Source organism: Pangasianodon hypophthalmus, chromosome 4 (genome assembly GCF_027358585.1).
Source record: "Pangasianodon hypophthalmus isolate fPanHyp1 chromosome 4, fPanHyp1.pri, whole genome shotgun sequence".
In the NCBI taxonomy this organism is placed as follows: Eukaryota; Metazoa; Chordata; class Actinopteri; order Siluriformes; family Pangasiidae; genus Pangasianodon; species Pangasianodon hypophthalmus.
This window is the reverse complement of record NC_069713.1, coordinates 10328152-10340804: the sequence shown is the minus strand read 5'-3', so window position 1 is coordinate 10340804 and position 12653 is coordinate 10328152. Positions and strand designations below refer to the sequence as shown.

Sequence of the window (12653 nt, the reverse complement as noted above, 5' to 3'; positions counted from 1 at the left end):
CAGATAGAGGTGCAGACAGCGCCATGATGTCACACCGCTATTCTGAATAAACCTCGAGGTGAGCCACCACACAGATTAAAATAACCACAAAGTTCACTTGTGAGCGCCTGACATTTCTCAATGAACAGGCAGGATATTTTTATTCTTCTACGTGACACAGTGCAGCTGGAATTCTGGCAGGAAATAAAAAGAAAAATTCACGGGGATTGAGCAAGGCTGAGAAGGCAAGAAAGAACCCAAGAATACAAAGAAAATGAAACTGGAAGTCTGTTTCTTTATAATAATAATAATAATAAAAAAAACAAGCAGTGCCCTGCCAAGAGCCCGGGTCAGAATTTCCCTGAGAAATAGGCTGATGGAATTCCCCGTACCTTCTGCAAAGCCATGAAGACAGCGAGAGCAGCTGAAGAATGCTAAGCATCTCACGGGTAAAGCTCAGAGACGTGCAGCGAGGCAGCCGTGTGCGGGCTGAGGAGCTCATTCTACACCTCGGACGAAGCCGTGATGTTATCAGCGCTCACGTGAGGAAAAGCCGAGCTCTGGAGTACCATTAGGTTTGTGGTGGGCGCTAACTAGATTTCTTTACATGATCTAGATGTCCTCGAATTTACACGGCAGTACAACTGAAGAACAGGCCCCGGGTTTGAAACCTGACCTTCCCAAGATTGCGCTGTGCACGCAGCGGGACATGGATATCGACCTGATGCTTTTTTTCTGTTCCAGCACCACCCTGCAGTACCAATTACCTTTTTTATAGCGACGGGGCGGCTCGACCTTTTTTCTCTCTCGCCTCGCTCCCACTGCGTGTCTGAATAATGCTATGTCTCGCTCAGCGTGGCACTGCTCTCCTGCACGCTTGAGCCACTTCCTGTGAATCTTGCCACAGTTTGCTCTGATTTCAAACAACATTAACTGCATCTTTGATGCAAATCCTCCAGCAGAAAGCAGCACTGGGAGTCACGCTCGCTTCATCCCCCATGGCCGGTTCGGTTTCTCCTTCATTTCTCCTCGTCTTTCTGTCCCCAACGTCTCCCTCTCCATTCCATCAGCCTCATCTATTCACTCGATCTAACATTCTCATGCTCTCTCCTTCTATCTGTCTCCACCGCAATCAAACGCCGGGGAAACAGAGCAGGACTCGAGACACACACACACACACACACACACACACACACACACACACACGGACACACACGCACGAGAACAATGAGCTCGACGCTCATCCACTGACTTATTGATCGAAGGCAGACGACATTAAAAAGCAGCAGGTCCGCTGGGGAAATGAGCCGAATCACACAACTTGTGTTTCCAACAATCGCACTAATTATGTTTTTATAGCTCATAAATAGGCAGCTGATGAATAAAACTATATCACCATAATTGCCTTTTAACATGAGCCATATCCAGATGGGACTAAATGTGCTGTGTGATGCTCGCAATGATATTTTTACACGTCTTCAAAAATAAAAACATAGTTGAGAATGTGCAGTGAACATTATTGTTTCATTTGCAATTATATTTAATTTTTTCAGCATAATACCCAAGTAAAAAAAGAAATACTACTACTAATACTGCTACTACTAATAATAATAATAATAACAGAAATAAAGAAACAAAATCTAATGAAAATAAAATATTTAAATAAGCCAATTATAATAATGAAACAAATAGTAACAGTGGCAGAAAGAAGAAAATAATAACAATGTAACCTATAAAATGTGCATAAAAATAAATAAAGCATAACTGTATTATGTATTAATTTCTACTAAACAGCATTAGATGTACATGTGGCAGTGCAGTAACTTCATTATTTCCATCTCTCTCAGCTCAAACAGGTTTTTTCAACAAACTCAATGATGAATTTTAGTGCTGTCTAAATAAACATCTTGGCCTTTTATAAGTAATTCCGACATATTTTAGTTTGTTTTGTGTTGCTATTTATTTGGCTGTTCTTTATTCTTTTATTTTTCATAGGACTTACGCTATTTTATTTCTTGTGCCATTTTATTTCAAGTGCATCCCTTTGGTCAGGGCAAAATGTTTTAACTGTGCTTTATATCAATCTTAGTTACTTCTTTTAATTTTTTATTATAAGAGATTTTATTTTAGAAGCATTGTTATACGTTATTTATTTATTTATTCTTTTAATTATTTATTATTTCTTTTTTTTTTAACACTGCTAAATGCTACAGTTGAAGGAAGATTAAATACTTCACTAAATAAAACGATGCAAAGTCAATTAAAAGACCCCGCAGTCTTATTACACAGACTATTACTTTTTATATTTGTGCTGCAATACCACAATTATGCTGTATATCTTTCCATAAATAAATAAATTATATCAATACTGTGATTTTCACCATTTTTAAGACAAACATCGGAGTTCATAAGAAATGAAATCTGATAGAAATTTGTGCGTCCTGTGTAAGATAATCGCTGTCTGGACATTCATCAGGCAAAAGGTTTATTATAGACGTCACCCTGAGAAACTAATTCCATTCAAGTAGTTTTTAAAGGTCAGCTTTAAAATTGTAAACATACTCCGCAGTCAGAGTAACAGCTCCGTCCAGCAGGCTTCAAGCTTTTATAATAACTGTAATAATAGAGAATGTGTACTTCTCTAAGAGATGAGATTACATTATTCAAAAATAGCACCTCCTGTGTTCCTCAGCTTCCTCCCAACCTGGGTACGGAAAGTGTTTAAAGGTCCATGACCTGCTGGATATCATATAACTGAGGATCCACACATGCTGAATCACAGATACACCCTACAACAGAGGTGAATTCAAACAAAAGCAGCTCTCATCAGCTACAGCGGTGGAATGGCGCTGTAACAGAAACCTGATGATGGTGTTTTGGCTGCTGTGGGTGGACGTCATGCTCTTTCAGTCACACGCCGGAACTGGGAATGCATCATTTAAAACTCAACAGGCACTCTGGGGAAACACCTTTCACGAATAACAAGAATGAAACCGTGTCTATGTGAGCTTTGGAAAAAAAAAATAATAATAATAATTCTATATCTACGACAATTAGATGAAAATGGAGTGTGAAATGTTGTTGTGTTGGAGAAATCGAATCTAAACGATCGCACTGTTAATTGATAATTAATGACATTAAGAGAAAATCCAGTCTAAATGTTGTTTTGTGTTTGATCACCTTTATATATAAAATATAAATAATACCAGCCCTTTTTTTTTTTTTTTTTAAAGAATACATAAGAACAGCAGATAAATACAGACCTACTTTGCATTTTCAGAGTTATTCCTGCACTCACAGCTTTACATTTCCATGTTAAAGTCGACATTTGCATGGAGTTGCTGAACCTGATCTCTTAGGAAGAGTGATGGATATTTTACACCATCGTTTCCCAGCATTTATAACAACACAGATCAAACGGCAACATTCGAAACGGACCAGTGTGTCGGTAGCAGAGCGGCGAGTAGAGATCGGCGTCATGGGGAAACTTACACAGGCCAAAATAAAGCTATGTTTAAAGTGTAGATCATTTCTGTCAATCATTTCGAGCTCATATCCGGATGAATAGTGCTGCGTTTGCGCACACGTGCGATTGTTATTGACATGAACAACCTGTCAGTTGAAGAAAAGGAAGAAACAGACGCACTGACCATGGAACAATAGGGCTGATTATGCATCAACGCACCATAACACACAGTTATACCCGTACAGCCAGTGTGTATGAAGCAGCAGAGCAAGTAAAGGAGTGTGTGTTTGGAGATACTGAGGTACACTGGTGTGGGTGTGTGTGTGTGTGTGTGTGTGTGTGTGTGTGTGTGTGTGTGGTGTTGTCCAGAAAGCTTGTTTCTCAAACACACGATACAGCGCAGTACTAAACAATTCATGGTGTGGTAGTAGCAACCGTATGTTCTAGGCCACATGGTTTGGACACTAACCCTGTGCAGTGCATTGTGGGATTTCAGGAGTGTATGCATGAGATTCTACAAAAAAAAAGCCTCTCTTTTCTTCTCTCTCTCTCTTTAGTGTCTCCAATAAGACACAGAAAACATGTTGTCATGTTATGAGAAACCGGAACATCCTCAGGTCTGAAGACTTTCCCGTCTGATAGAACGTCCTGACACTGGAGACTCCTTCCATAAATGCCAAATAAACGTCTCAATACAGAAAACAACCAGATCACTGATTTTTCTTTGTTAGAATATCAACATGCTTTTTTAATCCATTTATTATCAGCCTTCGATTATGTGGAGCGTCTCGACACACAAGGCCCTGGGGAAGTTCGTCCGATAGAAATGATAACGTATTAGAACATGTGTCTGAACTACTGTTATAGAAAATGAATCAACACCTTCTGACCAATCAGATTGGAGAATTCAGTGCTGTGGTATAACAATTTCAGAATTTCTCATCATGGTATTCTGTTGTATTGCTAAACTGATGGCCTTACTTCATGTCCATGTCGCTGTCCGTGTCTCCACACACACACACACACACACACACACACACACACACACACACACACACACACACAGAGTGTAGTGTATCTCTTATTAAGCAGTATTAAGCTCTGTTTAAGAGGCTCAGCTGAGTTCCGGGTCTGAAAACAAAACAGCCAATCAATTATTCAGGGCCAACACTGAAACCATACCGGGATTAAAACAAGAGACAATTAATGCAGTCTAGTGCATCTCTCAAAGTCCCTACAGCCCAATAACAACCCAATACCAAATTACACAGCATTATCCCCAGCAGAAATTATTATTATGTATCTTATTTTGTAGTCCTGACACACACACACACACACACATTTGTCTCAATATCCTTGAGAACCATGTACATGATTATTAATATACTTAATTAATGCTCTGCATAAAAAAAAATATATATATTTTTTTCACTCATCGTCTTCCCAACACAAGGACAATCCATTTACTTTTTTAATATAAATGATATTTAGACAAAGTAAATCTGTCTAAATGTATATATTCAATCAAAACTGATTTTTTTTTTGTTATTTTAAAGCATGTGTGTTCATTTGGCAGGTCACCACAAGGTCAAAACTGTTAGATATTCCTATCCCTGCAGAGACACTGGGTCCCCATAAGACACAAAAACATTCACTCACACACACACACACATACACAATGAGGCATGCTAGCTAACATTAAGCCGCTAACCAGGAGACGATAAACAAATGACATTAACCGGTTTAAATGACAACACAACTAATATGACACAGTGTGTGTGTTGTAATCACCCTCATTGTGTGTATTTTTGTTGCTCTCAGTGTGTGTCTGTGTGTGTGTTGAATTTATCCTCATTGTGTGTATTTTTGTTGCTCTCAGTGTGTGTCTGTGTGTTGGTTGAATTCACCCTCCTTGTGTGTATTTTTGCTGCTGTCTCTGTGTGTGTGTGTGTGTGTGTGTGTGTGTCTGTGTTGAATTCACCCTCACTGTATGTATTTTTGTTGCTCTGTGTATGTGTGTGTGTGTTGAATTCACCCTCCTTGTGTGTATTTTTGTTGCTCTGTGTGTGTGTGTGTGTGTGTGTGTGTGTGTGTGTTAAATTCACCCTCCTAGTATGTATTTTTGTTGCTGTCTCTCTCTCTCTCTCTCTCTCTCTCTCTCTCTCTCTCTCTGTGTGTGTGTGTGTGTGTGTGTGTGTACAGGCGCCTTTCCTGTCAGCTGGAACGCTACCTGTGTGTTTATATTTGCATGGGAGGTTAGTGGTTTGTTTTGCTCTGTAGAAAAACAGCTCTGCTGCAGCTCCTGTGCTGAGAGCTGTATCTGCCTCTGCCTCTGTTTCTGCCTCTGGGAGAATCTCGGTGTTTTGCAGAAGTAGGAAAAAACAACCATGTAGCCCTTGTGTTTCTACAAAGCTACAAAGCTTCCGCCAACACGTATCTACACACACACACACACACACACACACACACAGACAGAGAGAAGCAGACTGCAGCAGTGCCATCAGCGCAGCACGGACGTGCATCCGGCGGTCACACGCCTCCCGTTCAGCCGCAGTGAGAAGCTCGTTACCTGGGCACGCAGCTCGGAGAGGAGCGGTCCACCTCCCAGGTCGCGTACAGGTTCATGTGCACCGGGCGGTTGGAGGTGATCGCGACCGGCTTGGAGGGCTGCGGAGACGGACACGGCGCGCCTCCGCTCCTCGGCAGCCCTCCTCCGCGCTCCGACATGCTGCTCTACAGCCGAGCCGCTGGACACCCGGGCCGGGCTTCTGTCTGCTTTCAGATCCACAAATAGGTCCTGCAGGGCGAGCACAGGCACCCGCAATCTGCGGGATAACGCACTTACAGCGGATGTGTGCGTGTGTGTGTATGTGTGTAAGCCTGCCTGGGAGTGTTTGCGCGAGACAGTGCGGAGGGTTTGTGAATGCAGGAAGCGGAAATTTCTCTCTCTCTCACACACACATAGAGGGAGGGAGAGAGAGAGAGAGAGAGAGAAAGGCACGCCCCCTGTTAAAGACGCACGCGACCTTCCGTGCACAGGCAAGCGCACGCGCGCAGGTCGACACACACACACACACACACACACACACACACAGAGAGAGAGAGAGAGATTGGTGTATAATATGAGGGACAGGGTGTGATCTGCCTTTCCCTTGTGTTTCTTGTGATTGTTATGATTGCTCTTCTTTATTATTATTGTTTTCTGTTCTTTCTTACCTTTATTAGTAAATTCACTTTTATTCTGTAATTTTACTCATTTTATCCTTCTTTTTTTCAGTTATTCTGTATATAGTGCCTTTATATTGTCCTTAATTTATGTACATAGTTTGCACTGTTTTTTTGTTCTGTTTATTTTAATCTATTAGTATTTTCTTTAATTTTGTCTTTTTATTTTATTTCTCCTGTTTTTACTCTACCCTTCCTTTATACTTTCTTTGGCAATACAAATGTACAGTTATTTGTCATACTAATAAAGCACATGCAAACTGAAAAACAGAGAGAGAGAGAGATCTGTGGAGGAGTGTAGAGAACGAGAGAGAGAGAGATCTGTGGAGGAGTGTAGAGAACGAGAGAGAGAGAGATCTGTGGAGGAGTGTAGAAGACATAGACAACATCGCCTTGTTTATTGTCATTGTTATGAATCAGAAAGCTCATAAGAGTGAAGCAGTGTCATTTCCTGTCTCCACATTTACCTCCATGAGAAAGCTTTCTGCCTCCTTCCGACTCTTTCAGTGTGAAACAGAGAAGCAGTGCAACTCACAACCTGTTTACGAAAGGAAATACTGAAAATGCTCTTCACTATTCGTCGCTGAATTTACGCCACAGTGCTACTGAGTTCTCAAATCTGATTGGTCAGAAGGTGTTGATTAATTTTCTAAAACAGCAGCTCTGACAGTAGTTCTGGCTGCAAGGCAAATTACATTCACTCATCTTCCCGTAACCGGTTTATCCTGGTCAAGGTCTCCAAGGTCACCATCTCATCACCTGTCCTGCGTTCTGGGAATGCCACTCCATTACAGGGCACACACACACACACACACACACACACACATTCACACACTCGCTCACTGGCATGTTTTTGGGAGGAAACTGCTGCACCACTGTTTATATTCAGTTTATATTCTCATGTTATCACTTCTGTAGTAGCGACTTTAACTTTCTTTCTTTTTTTGTGGTGAATGCTTCACATTAATAATAACGCTAATAAAACAAACACGTTATTTTAAAATCAGTGATATGGTGAGGTTTTTTTTTTTTTACAGACATATTTATTTAACATTTATGGAAGGACTCTTCAATGTCAGAGATAAAACTGTTTCTTTAACTTTTCTGCCAATTTCCATTGCACAAGAGGGAATGAATGTTTATAGCTGCTATAACGTAATTCATAACAGAACCAACGTGCAGAAATTCCACAATATTGAAAGTAGCTATAAATGGATAAAACATACAATGTGACATGATATTGTCCATCCAGTCATCTATTTGGGGGAGCCTGGAGCCTACCCTGGGGAACTGGGGGCACAAGGTGGAGGACACCCTGGACAGAGTGCAAACCCATTGCAGGACACATCATACACACAGTCACACACTACTGACAATTCTGGAAATGCCAGTCAGCCTACAGTGCATGTCTTTGGACTGGGGGAGGAAACCAGAGTGCCCAGAGGAAACCCCTGAAGCACAGGGAGAACAAGCAAACAGGGCGGAGGTGGGATTCAAATCCCCAACCCCAGAGATGTGAGGCAACAGTGCTAACCCCTAAGCCACCATGCCCCCCATGTGATGTGGTATAAGAGGAATAAAACACTTTGGCGCATGCTGTTACAGGAAAAATAATCAACTCCAGGCTGGTAACAGTAATTCAGTAATTCAGTAATTCTTCACTTCAGGCTGCACCACACCACCCCATTGGTGATTATTTTCCTATAACAGCACATCCCTGAGTGTTTTATTCTTTACATAGCTATGAACCTCACCTGTTTATCACATTGAAATCATGAGTGCTGAAATGCTTAATGAATATATATATTTTAAAAAAAATCCATTTCCAGTGCACTTGAATGTTGTTGCCACTACAACCTTAAAAACAAAGGTACCAGAAAGGGTTTTCTGAGTGTTGCCTTATAGGAGCCATTTTAATTTCCTTAAAAAATCTCTTGATGCGTGGTTCTTTAGCCATTTTTTGTTGATGCCACAAAGAACTGAAGAATTATTTTCCACTACTACTAACCTACTAACCTTTCACAACATTTATGGTGGAAACCAACATCCAGCCCTAAACAACAGCACCTGTTCTGTAGACTTCAGGCTTTACGCACATGGAGAAATGTTGTGAACTGAGATGTTGGTGATCTTCTTACCATTCTTCAGGCTTATTTTGTAAAATAGTCTTTAATTGTCTAGATACACAATACACAAATACACAAAAAAGATCAGTCTTCTTTTTTCCCCTCAATAAAAATAGCAGATGAACCAACTGACATATAAACCTGGACTGATTGACACTTGGGTAAGTATTGTGAACTTTCTGATATTGACTGAAGCCCCGCCCCTTTCCTCCATGTCACTCTAGTAATCTCGTCTCGTCTCGATTTTACTCTCTTTCAAATGTATATGGAGAATGTTTTGAGTTGTATGTTTGAGTTAGCTAACATTAAATGAGTATACTCTATATGTAATATCAGTTAACTATATTTTGGCCAGAAATAGTCAGCTGAAAGAGAAAAAAATTGAAATAAACCCACCACAAAGTGTAAAATCAAACACTTTACAAAGAATTTGAATGCTAACGATTATCAAAGAGGACATTGTAGTAGAAACTGGAGTGCACATGTATACAGGGTTTTACGGTAACCAACAGGGGCTTGGGGGAACAAAAACGTCGCTCACCTGTTGCAGTTAAAATGTAGACCCTAGAAAGTTTACATGAATGCTTTCTTATTAATTAAGAAAAGAAGAACAGGAAGAAAGAAACTTTTCTGCTTTCCTGCATGTAGATTTTAAACTACTGAAAAAGTACCGAGTTTAACAACTGCCCTTAAACCTCCATTATAAGTGTGTTTCGAGAAAACGTCTTTTTTAGCTGCTTAACACAGGGAAATGTTGAAATTATTCTGTAGTATTCAAACACACTATAGAGGAAGATTTGTGTGAAAACCAGTGGAGTATTCCTTTAAGCTGAGCTTGTGTTAAGCACTACCTGCTCCAAACCCACCTAAAAATCTCCCATGGTTCCTGCTAGGTTTTGGATCTGCTCGACTACTCGAGAGCTCCTGCTGAGCTTAACAGCTTCACCTGGATGCTCCAGACATTTTAACGAATAGTCTATATCACTTTTCCCTTAAAGTTTAAACTCTTCTGACTTCTAATGAGCTACAACCTGCCCACCGCTGCACATTCTCATATCTCAGATACTACATTCAAGATAATCAGTAGACTGCCAGATCACTGGTGTTTAACGTCAGTCCAAGTGCCCTTGATGATGTTGGCGGGCCAGTAGTTCAGAAGAAAAAGTGCTGATAGCAGTTATATGAATCAGAGGCCCTGAGGCTTTGATCAACAAGAAAAAAGGGTGAGTTATATATAAAAAAAATGAAACTCGACTCTGTTGTAGCTGGAGTGAGATTTGTGTTCGGTCGTCCTGCTCGACTCGGATGTCTCATTCCACTGCCTCTGACAGATCATCAGATTAGAATTAAATTAGGATCAACAAATTACACAGGCTCAGTTTGGTATGACGGGTCTACTCCATCTCTCTCTCTCTCTCTCACACACACACACACACACACACACACACACAGAGGATTAGGACAGTTAACAGGCAAAGTCACACATCATAATAAAAGTTGTTCTAAACCACAGAAGCCTCATTAACTGGTCATTTATGATAGAGTGTAAATAAACATAGTGGTTTGTTTACAATGTGCAAATTTGTGGTCAGACATCACAAGTGACTCTGGCTTTAGACGTGAACATCAGACTCCTGTCCTGCATCGTGCAGTTAAACATTCTCCCCGCTCTCGTACACCTGACTCAGATCCTGAAGGGCCTTATCAGATAAGACGTGTGTGAAAGCAGGGAAAGCACTAGACTGTGTAACGCCATGGCTGCTTGCTCCAACAGGTGTGGAGTGTACTTTGAGTTGATTGGTTCATGCAGTTGTTTTTTAAAAAAAATAAAAATTTATTTATAGATTGGAAAGTAATATTACAGTTTTGAGTGTCTGAAAATTACTTTTATTTTTCAAATAGAAATCAGATTGGTTTCAGGATTTTCATGTGGTTTTGTTTCTGGTTTACTTATCTTTGTTAATTTGTATTAGGATTTTTTTTTTTATTTTTAGATATCTCGTTAGTTTGTTTTATTTTCCTTTTTTTTTTAAAAAAAAATTCATTTCTCTATAGTTTTTATTCAAATGTTTTCCATGTTTTGTCATATCTTTAAACATGAAATGTTTGACTCTATACACTGACAAAATTAAAAATGTCAAAGTAGAAATACAACCGCTGAAATTTTTACACACACCCTGACACCCTCCAGTTTGACAACCGCTGGCGTGCACAACTGTCCTGCTCATTCCATCTAACAGAAAAATATTATGAATTATTTTATTAAGAAATATTACAAATTAAGGGAGAATGGTGGCTTAGTGGTTAGCATGTTTGCCTCGCACCTCTGGGATTGGGGGGTTCTATTCCCACCTCCATCCTGTGTGCGTGGAGTTCGCATGTTCTCTCCTTGCTTCACGGGTTTCCTCTCCCAGTCCAAAGAAAATTTAGTGATGTTTGGCATCTCTAAATTGTCCATGGTGTGTGTATGATTGTGCCCTGTGCTGGGTTGGCACCCTGTCCAGGGTGCCTTGTGCCCTGAGTCTCTTGAGATATGCTCTCTGCAACCCTGTGTAGGATAAGCAGTACAGAAAATATACAGATGGAGGAATATTACAAAATTAATTCACATCTCTCAGCTTCATCTTTTTCATTTTTTGTAGTTGGTCAGCGTGGTGGAGCAGCAGGTGGTGTTGCTTCCTCACAGCTCCAGGGTCTCTGGTTCAATGCTGACCTTGGGTTACTGTCTGTGTGGAGTTCCTATGCATGTTGTTTCCTCCCATCTCCCAAAAACATGCCACTAGGTGGACTAGCTAAGATAAACTGCTCCTATGTGTGAATACATGCGTTCATGTTGCTCTACGATGGACCATCCTCGCATCCTGGGTGAATTCCCGGATCCACCATGACCTTGATCAGGAAAGATCGGTTACTGAAAAGTGAGTGAGTGGTTTGTAGTTTATCTTTAATAAGCCCTGAAATTGGATTAAGCATCAGATTAAGGCAAGAAAGACTACTGTACTATGGCCTAATCCGATGGCGGTGTCTGAGGAAGATGATGCAGCGAAAGGCCAGTCACATGAGCACGGAATTCTTCACGGAAACAAAATGTATCCTCAGGCATCGGGAACAGTCCCTTCTGAGTACTTATGACCCCATCCAACAGACAGCTATTTTCCATGCCTGGTGTTCATCGGAAAAGAGAGAAAGCGCGCAGAGTGTTTGCTCTGGTAGCCATCACTCCGCAGAGTTTACACAAGGAATGAGATGTTTATTCAGTCAATCCAACTCGCACACAAAGCTTATAACAGCAGTAAATGGGGAAACAGCCCGCTTGTGTGAGGTGTTATCTAAAGGGCTGGCTCTTGCTCAAGAACAAAGCACATTCATCAACACATTTACTACGTTTGATCTTCTCCTTAAATGGGACTAAATGGACAGAGTATTAATTCCTGTTTTATGAACCTGAATCGCTGCCATTAGGCACTCTGTATGTTGCATGGAGCAAATAAAAAGAGAAGAGAAAGTGTGCTCTGACAACTGCGCCTAAAAATGGCTGCAGCCACTTAACTCGATCAATGACGAACAAACTAGAGCTGAAGTCCTGCACTGCTACAGAAAGCTGCATAATGGATCCTGTCCAGCTAAGAGCCAGGGGACTTACTGACACTGTGCGCGTATACATGGCCAGAGGTTAAGTGTGTGTGCGTGAGCATGGAAGTGAATGTGTACTTAAGTAAGGCTGTGTGTGTGTGGGTGACCGAGTCAGCTCTAGTGAAAGCAGTTAAGTAGGTCAAGCTGAACCCCAGACGTCAGGTGACTCACATTTACAGCAAGTCATTGCACCCTCTACTGGCAAAATCATGTGACTGCAGCCA

At 40.9% G+C, this 12653-nt stretch overlaps 1 protein-coding gene across 2 annotated transcripts in view; it reads right to left on the bottom strand.

The window, feature by feature from the left end:
- Positions 1-6401, bottom strand: part of LOC113539871 (phosphofurin acidic cluster sorting protein 1) — a 61311-nt gene extending 54910 nt beyond the window's left edge. The window contains exon 1 of one of the 2 annotated variants that reach the window (XM_034303600.2): positions 6015-6401. In XM_034303600.2, the coding sequence (XP_034159491.1) occupies positions 6015-6172 (158 nt within the window). In that variant the 5' untranslated portion in view covers positions 6173-6401. The remainder of the gene's footprint in view (positions 1-6014) is intronic. The other variant, XM_034303599.2, reaches the window with a different exon arrangement.
- Positions 6402-12653: the final 6252 nt, after the last annotated feature.